The sequence below is a fragment of the Priceomyces carsonii genome (assembly GCF_900007245.1).
Source record: "Priceomyces carsonii strain CBS4050 genome assembly, scaffold: Debaryomyces_carsonii_scaffold_5, whole genome shotgun sequence".
NCBI lineage: Eukaryota > Fungi > Ascomycota > Pichiomycetes > Serinales > Debaryomycetaceae > Priceomyces > Priceomyces carsonii.
This window is the reverse complement of record NW_026946678.1, coordinates 1,001,890-1,014,653: the sequence shown is the minus strand read 5'-3', so window position 1 is coordinate 1,014,653 and position 12,764 is coordinate 1,001,890. Positions and strand designations below refer to the sequence as shown.

Sequence of the window (12,764 nt, the reverse complement as noted above, 5' to 3'; positions counted from 1 at the left end):
CTCTACTGTATCAAGCAATTCTTAATATTTAATTTATAATTTATAATTTATGATTTTTAATTTATAATTCATTATTCATAAATAAAGCTATAAACCTAAATCTAGCCATTGCGTATTGTAAGCCATTGAAAGTGAAAGAAAAGTGAATTGTATTCTACTTAATATCGTCGTTCTTACCATCTAGATATAACTCAATGTCTTCCTTCCGAGCTTCCCATTTTTCAACTTGAGCTAACTTGTGCTCAATATCCCTGATTTCGTTGTCAATGCTCTTCAAATTCTCACCCGACGTAAGGTCATAAAATTCCCATTTATCAGGATCTCCTGCATCATTTTTTATTTCCAAAATGAAATCATGGTATTTCATTAACAAAGGTCTATGAGATAAAGTGATGAAAGTAATCTTCTTTCTTTGCAAGAGCTCAAATAGATAGTCTTCCACATCTGTCGAAACAGCGTTGGTTGATTCATCTAAAATCACGAATTTAGGATTTTTGAATAATACTCTAGCGATACTAATTCTTTGCTTCTCACCACCGCTAAACACATCTTTCCAATCTTTCTTGACATTAAAGTTACCTTCCCTCGTCAACAAATATTCCAACTTAACCTCTCTTAAGATATGGTATAAATGATCATCGTTATATCCCATTGAAAGCATATCGTCGTAACTATACGGATAGATAATCTGATCTCTCAAGTTTCCATTTGTGAAATAAGACTTTTGAGGTAAGAAAAAGAGCTGTTCATCGTCAGGCTTCGATAGTAACCCAGAATATAAGGGCCAAAGTCTAGCTATAACTCTAGCTATTGAAGTTTTACCACATCCATTTGATCCTAGAATGAGTAAGTTCTTGTTTTCAGAAATCAGAAAATTCAATTTATCAATTAATCGAGCGCTGTGAGACCCTTCAAAAGAAGGAATTATAATTGGAATGTTTTCAAATCTTACTCCCTGGCTATAACGGTCCTGAATAGTTCCATGTATGTCATCACTGCCATAAATTGAGCCATAGTCAAACCTGGGTGAGTGAACCTTGTGTAAATTGTACAATAATGTAAAAACCCTATCTGTATAGCCAGTCAATTCAGAAATATCTTTAATGGAGTACATCAACCTGGAACCCGCATCAGCAAGAGAAAGCATAAGTCTCTTATTAATGATAAACTGTCTCATATTTTGTCTTTCATTATTAACGGGCTTTTTAATAGTTTCATCTTTGGAGTCTGATTTAGCTGGCCAAATCTCATCTAAAAACACAGGTAAACCTGCGAATACATAACCCCATGCAGACCATGTGTACTTCAAGATATAGTCTTCCAATGTCGAATATCCAAACGTCACATTAATTTCCTTCGAAATATGATCGATTAATTCGAAAAAAACTTCCTTTAATTTTGCCTTTTCAATTCTCGATCCCTTATAAAAACCGATTTCTTCACAATTAGTGCTTAAGTTCAAATGCTGATTATAGTACTGACCTTCCAAATGGGTTCTTCTTGCCATCAATTTACCAAAAGATGGCGTATTCTTTTTCAACAACCATGCAGTTAAGAAATAATTAGTAAATATACCCACAATGGCACCAGTACCTAAATTATCTCTTAAATATACAGAGAAGAAAACTAGATCAATAAACGGTTTCCCCATACTAGAAAATAATCCACAAATTGAATCACAAAATTTAGCAACATCATTTGTTATGTATTGGTCAATGTTTTGGATTTGTTCAGTGCTGAAAGATATCTTATAATAAGCCATAACATTATCCAAATACATATCATGAATATACCTGATAAGGTTAGTTCTGAAGCTTAGAGACAATCTATCCGTCAAGTACTTTATAGCTGCATTAGTGTAAGATGCTGGAAAAGCAATCAAGATCCAGTAAATGAGGTCCCTAGCAAATTTCTTTCCGTTTGCTCCTATCAAGTTTTTGACGATCTGTCCATCTAATTTAGCAACTAACAAAGACAACCAAGTTCTTAAAATTAAGAAAAAGCATTGAGATAAAAGCAAATAAGTATTCTTAGAATAAAATTTAGGAATCAATATCCTCCAAATTATTATTAATTGATTCAAGAATCTAGAATTGAAAATATTCTTCTGCTGTTTCAATTTCTGCTCAATATTAAAGTTCTTGTACAAATACTTATCAGCGGCATACTTGTCCAAATCCGGTTTTGGTATAATTATTCTAGTATGCCTTTTGCCACCCTTTGGTATGAAAATCACTCTCTCCCCATTCTTCATTATTGTTGAAGACAGCCTTACTAGATTTGGCCTGTTTAACCTTCTGTTTAACTGATATTCATTGTATTGGTGAATCAAACTTCTAATAGTGAAAAAAACACCAAGTCCAGCAGTTGATACTAATGTACTCAAAAATAAAATTACTGGTCTGGATTTGTAATTTATAGAGACTTTATTGTCTCTATAGGTTATCACAAATTCTTGTAAGATCAATAGGAGGTTTTTGAGGTCCTCCTTATTATACCCCACTAACCTTGATATATTAACCATTTTGCAAGTTAAAAGTTTATCAGTCAGCTAAATTAGATTCAAGATACTGATTCCAAATGTCCGATTACTGCAGATTTACTATAAAGAACGTTGTTTACAATAAAATAATGTATGTAAAAGACCATAATTGATTGGAGTTTTCCCGCTACCCCATGTCGCAAGGCCAGACGACCTCGACCGAGGTTAATTCCCAAATTTACAAAATAGTCAAAACCATTTGAGGGCAGTCATAGAGTAAGCAAAAATCGAGTTTTACTATAGTACAGCATGCTTTGAATAGTAGAGTATTTACATGAATACCACGGAAAGACATATTAATGACTTTCTTATATTTAATCCTATAGCAAGAGAGCTCTCATTTTTGAAATTATTACTCACTTGAAGATGTATTTTCCAAAGTACCAAGGATTTGTAGTACTACTAAGTGTGCGTCTAACCATTTGGATAGCAATGACAGCTTGGTTTAGAATCATCTAAAGTATATAATGAAATGAAATACTCAGAAGTCAACACCATCAAGCCGTCATAGATAGCACACCATAAATATCAGACATTTACCATTGATCATTTCATCCGATTATTGGGATATGTATAAGTAGCTTAAGAATCTCGTAGCTAATGGTATATTTATGCTCCGTTAAATGATGTCACTACCACTTCTTTCCAGCGACTTTTATCATACATTCCTTGAACTTCATGAATTCGGCCGCACATGAATCCTTTCCAATTGTTGAATAGCAGCCCAAAACACACTGACCATATGCGTAGCCTTCCTTAGAGCATTTGCCGCTTAGTTCTATAAATTTTCTTGCGGGTCTTTTATTCATGGCTGGTCCGTAAGAGATGTAGACTTGAGAATAGAGAAAGATGATATATTTCATTTTTAATGACACAAAATGAATTAATAGCCTATGTTTTGCTATCAGCTAATGATTTTCCTTTCAGTGCTTCCTGAGTTCTAGCATAAAGACGAAAAGTATGAAAGAATGGAGAATGAAAAATTTCCTGACACACCTGATATTAGTATTATAATATTAGGTACTGCCAATAACACAGATTGCTCAAGTATTTATAGCGGGAATATCTCAGATATAGTAGATTTAATGAATGATTTAGATGATACAGATTACACTGAGTTGGACGCTAGGAGTGATCCAGTAGATGCTCATATACTTACACGGTTGGAAGGTACAGGATGGTAAAACATTGTTAAATGGAGGTAGTGAAATGATGATTGTTAATGAAATGGTTTTATGTAAAAGGAGCCACCGGCAATTTGACAAAAGAAAAAGCTGATGTGTCTGATGTGACGAATGCTTCCAGATCCCATTTCATGGACTTAGACACAAGAGACTATGACGATGATTTACTTTTCTTAGGTGCATGATGCGAGGTAGTACGTAACACTGTAGAAAATGCACCATAACAATCACCAGCACGCCCATGACTCGGCGAATTACAAGAACTATCAAACAGAATTTACATATTGAGTATTAAAAGGATTTCTAAATAGGGGAGAGTGAAATTTATCGTCAATTATGAAGGACTCGAAAAGAAGTACTTATCTTCTTAGATTCGGGGATGAGCTATACCCTAAGACGCCTCCACTAACGCAGCCAGAACATAAATCCAAAGCAGTGCGAAAACTCGAGCGCATTATGGAGATTGTGACAATGTTGCTGGATTGTCCAGGGTCAGAAGGTATATACCCGAAAAACTAAAGGAATCTAGGACTCTTTAGGATTTGTGAGACAACAGTCAGGTGACTATTGTTAAAAAGATTAGGAACCAGAAGGTTCAAGTAAAAAAAGGAAGCTAAATAAAATGTGCTTATTGGTAGCACCAACTTTACGTAGTGATTCTATATACGTATACTTTGCTCATAATTGATAGCGTTGTAAATAAAACAGTACTATAATTAATATGGAAACGATCAGATCTTAGTGGAAGCTAACAGGTTAACTTACGACAGTAACGGAACTTACGAGGCGATATGTTTTATTAGGACCCACGGGATGAGTGATGGCTTGAAACCATTTGGAAATAGCAACTGATGTTAAGATGTGAGGCCTTTATGTGAATACAGATTTATACTTTTTTTTTTCTATTTTATATTATATTTAATTTAATTTAAAATTATAGTTTGTTTAATATCACCTTGAGGGCATCAGTTGAACGAGCCTTTATGTCAATGGTCGAATAAGATGCTAAAATTCTGACTCACAGTGAGTTATAACTCATCATCATATCCCCAGTCTGGTGCAGGTAATTCATCCGCAGATGTCTCACCAGGGCAGTGTTTATGAGATGGTGGGTCTTTGCCCCCTTGACACTTCACATATACCGAGCTCATTAGTTGATCCAGTGCTTTATACTCGTAATCGTATATAAACACATAACCCAGGTAACCTGCAGCCTCACATTTATTACCATAGTAAAAACATACTGTGCAAGCATATTCATCTTCCAGCGACATATACGTATAATCTGTATACCAAGCCCCCTGATACTCCAAATACTCATGACACTTCCATTCCGTTGTTCCGTAGAACTGCCTGATGAATTCATACACGCCATTTGCTAAGAAATAGGTAGAAATATAGTATTAACTTGCTTTGAAGCTCTTTTAGCTAAATTATTCACATAACTTCCACCACCTGTCAAACGGAATCCCTCCGTATTCAGATTACTCGCATTCTTACCAGTGACCAGTCTAATATATTGACCACCGTTGAATGGATAAGTCTGGAATGAAGTTATAGTGCTAGCATTTATACTCCTATTGCTAGCATAATTGTTAACCGCAATGTGTACTTGGGTTTTGTTGTTGATATCCGCAATAAAGTATCTATCGTTTAATATGATCGGGTGTGTAATGTTCTGTACAGCAAAGACTATTTAAAAAAATAGCCCAATAGCCACAAATGAGACGATCATACTGCCTATTTGCTGTAACTAACGTGAATAACTTAAGGATGATGGGCCCTATATAGTGGTCGAGAAAATCTTGCATTTCCGTTAATCTCCACTTCGCTCCATTAAGTAAAATAAGCAAAAAATCTGAGTTTTATCGTAGACTAGCATGTTTTGATTAATATACTATTTACATGGATACGCGGAATGATATATAAATGAACTTTCTTATATTTAATCCTATGGAGAGCAAGAGAGCTCTCATTTTTGAAATTATTACTCACTTGGAGATGTATTTTATGAAAGAATGCAGCGTTCGAGATCCTCAGGTACTTTTCTTTTCCATGTTCTGCATTTTTCAAGTCATTCTGTCTGATTCATAGAGTAAGTTTGTATAATAAGATATATGAATACGCATCAGTAATTATAACTAAATTATGAGATATGGCCATGCAACAGAACGTCAGAATTCAAAGCGTATTAAGATATTTGAATTAAACCTATATAGATATGAGCAAAGACGATAGAACCAGGTAGTACAGTTCGACTAACTAAGATTAGCGTATCTTAACCTTTACAAAGTGAAATTATAGACGTACACTTAGCTATTTCGACTGTGCGGCAATACTCAGCTGCTCTTATAACAAGATTGTTGTAAGTGTGTTTTAACAAATTTACACAGTATTTTATAACAGAAGAATGAACTATACTGTTTATTAGTTTAGGGAGTAGTTAAGTTTAATGTGCTTAATATTACAATGAGAATCTGCGTAGTGATTCTATATAAATACATTTAGCTCATAATGGTAGTGTTGCAAAATAAGATATTACTATAATCAGAAATGGAAATAAAGGGTCTCTTAGCAGTAGCCGGTAGACTTGATTATGAATGTAGCAAAATTGAAGATGCTGTTCGATTTGCTAGGAATCACGAAAGGGTGTTCAAGATGTTTCAATCTTTTGCTGAACCAAACAATTGGAGTAAGAAATACACTACTGTATTTCTAAGTGGCCTCACGCATGAAGCAGATGACTGGAAACTCCAAGTGGCGATGTATTACCCTGATATCTTAGTAGAAGAGTGATTCGATTATTTTTGAAAAGAATACATTCCCAACAGATATGACCAAATACTTTACCAGAAATTGCAGAACCTCAAAGAGAATGGAAGACCAAGTAAGTATTGCGAAGTTTCAAGAAAATTGAATTATTGAATGGGGATTTGAAGCGCTCCGACAACCTTGGCATACTTGATTTGAAAGTCCAAATGGGCTCTGGAGCGTCAATGAATATTGTGCATGAAAATTTAGTTAAACAGTTGTAGAAGAAGAGACGAGAAACTGAATTTTTTGAATTCAATGGAAGACAATAGGAAGCAAAAAAGAAGCAGTATTGAGACTCCAAGAAATTGAAAAAATAAGTGAGTTCTACATTACAGAAAAAGGTGCAAAAGAAGTATTAATAGAAAAGTCAAAGGTTTTAGGAATTAAGTTGAGAATGGCTACAGTTGTTCATAGTAAGACAGATGGATAAACAGTACGACTAAATGCAGATAGAATGTTGAAAACGCTAAGACAAGAAAAATTCCATCGCTCTAGGCCGCCGCCCCTTGAAAGGCACCCAAGAGGTTTGAGAGAGTACTCTAAAATGGATTCCAGACACAAATGAAGATTAGATCAAAAATCAAAAAGCAATATACTCCGACAAAAGGAAATGAGATCCAAACTAACTGATAAAGGAGACTAGAGCACTTCAAGGGAGGTAATTGATACTAATACTCGGAGAGCTCATCCTTAGGTCGTGAGATATTCAAAGTTAATAGCCGTTAATTTTGGGCTATTCGGCATGGTGAAAGAGATCAACGAGAATAATTACGAAGTTGACATCCCCAGCACTGCAAAGAAATATCGGGTAATAAATACAGATATTTAAAAAGATAATATAGTGATGATGGGAGATGAAGATCATCGACAAGCCTACGGCCATTTTAAATAGACTAGACAAATACCAAAAGACCAAAATATTGAGCACAAGTCCCAAAAAAAATTCAGAGGTCAGTCAAAGGCAATGAAACCATGTTGTGTCGTCAAAAGCTTAACAATCAACTATAATTGTATTATATGTATTATGTAATTGCCGCAAAATTGCTGCGACTTGGAACCACGGCGCCAACATGGCAGAAAGTCCGAAATGTAATTACATCTTCATGTCGGATTCACGACGGCTCTACAATGGAGCTTATGCCCTATCTTTGAACGGACTATCTGGCTCTCTTTCTGCACTTTAGAAAATAGTTGACTTTGTTATTAGAAGCTTCGGCCGAAACTTCTTAGCGTTCTCCGAGGGATCAATAACATAAATATCGACCCATGGAAGATCAAACTTAAACAATTGCAAGTGCTTATATCGTTTTTGCATTATTCCAATGTCTAATAGATTTGATTCGAACAGCAAGTTCCATAATTCCCATCCTAATTCCTTTGAGGAGGAAGCAGGCCCAAATGGAAAGAAATACATTAACGAAGACTATGAGAGGTCGTTGGGGAAAGAACTAGAAGGCATTAAAAACTACGATACATCCATTGTAGAAGACAATTCCGAATTTAAAGACTTTCCACCTCTACCAGAGAGAGAACTATACGTGGTAATGTATCTGGGACCAAATGATAAAGAATTTCCTCATAACTGGAAGCTCATTAGGAAGCTTTTTGACAGCAGTGCCTTTGCATGTTCAATGCTTGCTTTGGTTATGGGATCGGCAATGTTTGCTCAAGGTAGTGAGGGAATAATGATGGAGTTTCATGTGGGCTACACTGTGGCTACACTAACCACATCTTTATTTATTGCAGGCTTCGCTTCTGGTCCCATTATTTGGGGACCACTTTCTGAGTTGTATGGAAGGAAACCGATTCTTATAATATCAACCTTTGGATATATTTGTTTTGGCTTTGCTGTGGGAGCAGCGGAGGACATACAAACAGTAATATTGTGCCGGTTTTTTGGGGGATTCATTGGCGCAGCTCCGTTGACAGTATCTATAGCAGCTATGGCTGACATATTTGATGCAAAAGCAAGAGGGAAAGCTACCACGATTTTTGCCATGGTCTTGTTTGGAAGTCCCATGTTTGCCCCAGTTCTTGGGGGTTTTACTGCGAAAAACAGTTCCCTAGGATGGAGGTGGACTTCTTATTTTCCCACCTTAGTGGCTTGCTTGGCATTAGTCCTTTTAATTTTCTCGGATGAAAGTCATCACGGTATTATTTTGATTCAGAAAGCCAAATTTCTAAGGAAAAAGACAGGTGTTTGGGGGATCTATGCTCCTCATGAGTTAATATCCTTGACTTTAAGAGATATCATCCACAAGAGCATATTTAAGCCCATCAGAATGTTGTTCACAGAACCAATCTTGCTTTTAATATCAGTATACTCTGCGTTCATCTACGGGATGTTATATTTATTCTTGACTGCTGTGCACATAATATTCATTGATAGTTATGGGTTTTCAGAGGGGGGCGGTCAATTGCCCTATATTTCTATGCTTTTTGGGATGCTTGCTGGGGGTTTGTTAAATATCTACATGGATAAAAGATATCTCAAAGCAATGAAGATAAACAACGGTAAACCTGTTCCTGAAGAAAGATTACCCCCCGTTATGGTAGGCTCGGTGTGCTTTACCGTTGGCTTATTCTGGTTAGGGTGGGCAGGAGGATTTGGCAACAGGGTGCATTGGATAGTACCCACTATTGGAATGGCCCCACTCGGAGCAGGGGTTATCCTTATTTTAAAACCATGCATCGGTTATATCATAGAATGTTATTTGCCGTCTGCTGCTTCGGCTCTTGCTGCTAATACATTTTTGAGATCAGCATTTGGAGCAGCATTTCCGTTATTTGCTCGCCAAATGTTTGTCAATATGCAAATAAAGTGGGCCAGTACCTTAGCAGGATTTATTGCTGCAATATTGATACCCGTGCCATTTTTGTTCTACAAATATGGAAGAATAATCAGAGAAAAATCAGAAAATGCTTTTCATTGACCATTATTGACTCAGAAACTGATCAAGGAGGATTCTAAACCATGCGTCCGAACCTTCGCTTAGTAAGGCAAAGTCACCCGTTTCCAAAGATGTTTCTCCATTCCAAGTTATTTCTGAAGTAGGTCCAACGCCTAATTTTTCCATAAATGAATTTAATCTGGATAATGTGGTATCCATAATGCTCTTCAACTCGATCAATGAGACCCCATCAATTGCTGCAAACACATTCGGATGGTCTTCAAAACCTGCGAGATGGGTCTTTCCAGTGACATTTCTCTTATACCACCGGAACATCTTAGCAATTCTCCATGCCTGGAAAAAGCGGTCGGTTAACTGGTCCATGATTTCCAACAAACGCTGGCATATTTGACGCACCAAGTGAGCTAACTCACGAAGTGAATCGTGATTTTTCGCTGTTTTCTTAACCGGGTTCAAGGCACTAAGTATACGTAATAATAATCCATAGTATAACTGCCCCATTGATTGTAATGCCATTATATTGTACTGGTTCATAAAAATACCATAATCACTCGTGAGCCCATCAAAGGAGTCAAGAATTAGGGGGATGATCTTTTCAGTGCAAATAGTCATATACTTCTTTATATAATTGAGGGCCAATTCCCATTCCTTTTTTCTCTCAGAATCAAACATTATTAAGGTGTAAATATCTATGATACTACGAAGCATGCAGAGACTAAATTTATTTTCATGAACTGCTCGATGTCGAACAAATTGATCTTGTAAGATATCAGTAGTTCCCTTTTGGATACACCTTGAAATTTTTAGACCCATTAATGCAGCTTCAAAAGACTCGAGGCGACTTGAAATCTCTAACTTAGTGAACTGCTTACTAGTATTAAGCATGATTTCGACAACTTTGCTAAAATGGGAAAAATTATTTTGAAACCAGGTATCAAACTCTGAGAGGGTACGATCAAAGTCATTCACGAAATCTTGACCAAAGGACCCTATGGGCTTCACATCGCAGTAGCTGACATCCACAAAAGGTGGTCTTCCATAAGTGAGACAATGTTCTAGATCGTCTCGCATCAATTTGAACCACAATTTTCTTCCAATAGACTCCTGTAAACCATTATCAGGGTGGTCATTCAGCCTTGTAGGTTCCCTATTCAAACCCATACAATAGCAAGCCTTAGTTATATTTGATGTCGCACTGTGTGAATTGCAACCATCTATACCATTTCCAGACTCAGGGCCATATACATTGTAAAATTCCACGAAGTTTAAACATTGTAGTATGGATAGGTTGATTCGTTTATCCATATCAAACTGGTTTAAACAGCTTCGGGCTAAAATGATGAATTCTTCACCAATATGGGTTTCATGAATGAATCTGATTTGTTTGTCCTCTTCTGAAAGAAGCTCTACGTTACTGGAATATCGAAGTTCATTGGCCCACTTGTTGTTACTGTAGGTAAACAAGAATGTTAGACGGAGAATAACAAGCAAGGTTCCGATGGGAGCAAAGTCCAATTTCTTTGTCATACTTAGGTTGGTGACAGGATTATCCGTTGGGGGTCCTAATATTTGAACAACATTATCTCGATACTGGGTCTCATCTAAATATGGAATACAAGGGTGTACATGCAAAAAAAAGAAGTCCAAAAGCCTCCATATTGTACCAGATGACGGAAGTATGGTTGAAATACTGGTCACTAGTTTGAGGTTAAACAGGTTGGGTTGAACCTGGTCTTCCTTAGACTTTTTTAACGAGTCCAAACTTTCAAGTACTCTGTTATCGATGATTTGTTGATCAAGTCCTTCGCGAGATATAAGTAGTTCCCGAAATTTTTGATCCTTTAGTCTTCCATCTTCGTATAAAATGCTAGTAGTTGAGACATTGGCTTTGGTGTAAGCTGTAGGTGGTAGAAGTTCGGTAAGATTTCGTCTAACTTGATTGGTGAATGAATCATGCCTGAGAATTGAGTACCACAGAGGGGGCCCAAATGCCAATTTGTTATCTGATTCCCTATAATGAACCGTTCCGAAAACCTTGGGGAAGTTTATTTTGTCATCTGTCTCAGTAAGTTGGTCGATATTTGGAAAGCTTTGCTCTACAGAGAGAAAATAATCTCCATCGATAGGTTCATACTCCGCCAATTGCAGTTTGAGGTTTTGTATTTGTTTCACAATATTCACCATCAATTTTTCTTTCTCAGCACTGGGGTCCTGAACTTCGTATCGACAACTATCTGCTTTATTGCATTTGATGCAAGCTGAGCATGGTTTGTTTCTATCACACCGAGTCTTTTTCTTTTTGCAGTTTAAACAAGTGAGGACTCTCCTCAGTCGTCTGACAGGCTTGAAAGGAACCATCAGGTAATTAAAATTGACAACTTGTAAAGTTCAGCTAATACAGGATTTCGTCTTTCGCTCTTTATAAATGTGATTACTTAAGTTGGGTAAAGAGCGTGCTGCGGAATTGGAGTATTTGCAGCCATAGGACCAATCTTATGTTTCACTAAATATAGAGCCGGGGTATCCTGAACTCTATTTATGATATTATAGGATAGAGATGTCATATCCAATTTTACTGAGCATTTAATGTCGAAGGACGTAACAACGGCTTCGAGATCATGTTTCGGCCGAAACTCTGAGATATTCTCCGAAAGTCTCAAAAGCCACACATGCAATACCAAGATATCGTTATTTTCTTTTCAAATCTGAGTTAAACTAGATTACTTATGAGATAATAACTACTCAAAAGGGTATAGGTCGTTGATTCAGTGTCACAATTCCGTGTCAAGGAGGGCGATGTGCCATTGAGCTTTAAGCTTATGGGCGGCAAACTAATCACCTTTTTAGAGCTACAAGCTACATACTGTTTCGCATATCTTCTAAAATTTAAATGTCAACTAGCAGTTGTCCCTTAGGCTTCATGAGCTTTTACTCTGCGCAATAAGAAATACATCTTTTAACTGCAAAATTCTAAAATTTCATTTTTAATATCTTGAAATCTCGAAATAATAAAGCAAGAAGCCCACTTTGAAATCTCTTGTCCATCTTCATAGTTTCTAAGGCGACTGAATTTGATTCATTTAATTAAGCCACCGGTACATTTTTCCAAGTTATATTATTGGGATGGTCTCTAAGAAATGATTGACCTAGTATAATATTTTGCAGTAATTCACTTGCAAAGAAGTTTATCCGTCCTTTGTGTTCCCTTGTGACTGAGACTTTATAATTAACATTATAAGTATTATTTCCTGCTGTCATTATTTCCACTGTTTCACATTTTTGTGGTTTTAAATTTAATTGCTTCACTACTTT

The 12,764-nt window shown here is 36.4% G+C and overlaps 9 protein-coding genes across 9 annotated transcripts; 5 read left to right on the top strand and 4 right to left on the bottom strand.

The window, feature by feature from the left end:
* Positions 1 to 154: 154 nt before the first annotated feature.
* Positions 155 to 2,524, bottom strand: PXA1 (ATP-binding cassette long-chain fatty acid transporter; the record flags this gene model as incomplete). The annotated part of the gene is made up of 1 exon (XM_062954881.1): positions 155 to 2,524. One exon carries the CDS (start codon positions 2,522 to 2,524, stop codon positions 155 to 157), a length of 2,370 nt encoding a protein of 789 aa, XP_062811540.1.
* Positions 2,525 to 3,174: 650 nt separating this feature from the next.
* PRCAT00004857001 (uncharacterized protein) lies at positions 3,175 to 3,405 on the bottom strand (the record flags this gene model as incomplete). The annotated part of the gene is made up of 1 exon (XM_062954880.1): positions 3,175 to 3,405. One exon carries the CDS (start codon positions 3,403 to 3,405, stop codon positions 3,175 to 3,177), a length of 231 nt encoding a protein of 76 aa, XP_062811539.1.
* A 105-nt stretch (positions 3,406 to 3,510) lies between these two features.
* Positions 3,511 to 3,726, top strand: PRCAT00004856001 (uncharacterized protein; the record flags this gene model as incomplete). The annotated part of the gene is made up of 1 exon (XM_062954879.1): positions 3,511 to 3,726. One exon carries the CDS (start codon positions 3,511 to 3,513, stop codon positions 3,724 to 3,726), a length of 216 nt encoding a protein of 71 aa, XP_062811538.1.
* A 38-nt stretch (positions 3,727 to 3,764) lies between these two features.
* On the top strand, positions 3,765 to 3,911 carry PRCAT00004855001 (uncharacterized protein; the record flags this gene model as incomplete). Its single annotated transcript, XM_062954878.1, has 1 exon — positions 3,765 to 3,911. One exon carries the CDS (start codon positions 3,765 to 3,767, stop codon positions 3,909 to 3,911), a length of 147 nt encoding a protein of 48 aa, XP_062811537.1.
* A 151-nt stretch (positions 3,912 to 4,062) lies between these two features.
* PRCAT00004854001 (uncharacterized protein) lies at positions 4,063 to 4,245 on the top strand (the record flags this gene model as incomplete). The annotated part of the gene is made up of 1 exon (XM_062954877.1): positions 4,063 to 4,245. One exon carries the CDS (start codon positions 4,063 to 4,065, stop codon positions 4,243 to 4,245), a length of 183 nt encoding a protein of 60 aa, XP_062811536.1.
* Positions 4,246 to 4,754: 509 nt separating this feature from the next.
* PRCAT00004853001 (uncharacterized protein) lies at positions 4,755 to 5,000 on the bottom strand (the record flags this gene model as incomplete). The annotated part of the gene is made up of 1 exon (XM_062954875.1): positions 4,755 to 5,000. One exon carries the CDS (start codon positions 4,998 to 5,000, stop codon positions 4,755 to 4,757), a length of 246 nt encoding a protein of 81 aa, XP_062811535.1.
* A 1,279-nt stretch (positions 5,001 to 6,279) lies between these two features.
* Positions 6,280 to 6,522, top strand: PRCAT00004852001 (uncharacterized protein; the record flags this gene model as incomplete). The annotated part of the gene is made up of 1 exon (XM_062954874.1): positions 6,280 to 6,522. One exon carries the CDS (start codon positions 6,280 to 6,282, stop codon positions 6,520 to 6,522), a length of 243 nt encoding a protein of 80 aa, XP_062811534.1.
* A 1,340-nt stretch (positions 6,523 to 7,862) lies between these two features.
* Positions 7,863 to 9,473, top strand: PRCAT00004851001 (MFS transporter; the record flags this gene model as incomplete). Its single annotated transcript, XM_062954873.1, has 1 exon — positions 7,863 to 9,473. One exon carries the CDS (start codon positions 7,863 to 7,865, stop codon positions 9,471 to 9,473), a length of 1,611 nt encoding a protein of 536 aa, XP_062811533.1.
* A 3-nt stretch (positions 9,474 to 9,476) lies between these two features.
* PRCAT00004850001 (Zn(II)2Cys6 transcription factor) lies at positions 9,477 to 11,810 on the bottom strand (the record flags this gene model as incomplete). The annotated part of the gene is made up of 1 exon (XM_062954872.1): positions 9,477 to 11,810. One exon carries the CDS (start codon positions 11,808 to 11,810, stop codon positions 9,477 to 9,479), a length of 2,334 nt encoding a protein of 777 aa, XP_062811532.1.
* Between the last annotated feature and the right edge of the window lie 954 nt (positions 11,811 to 12,764).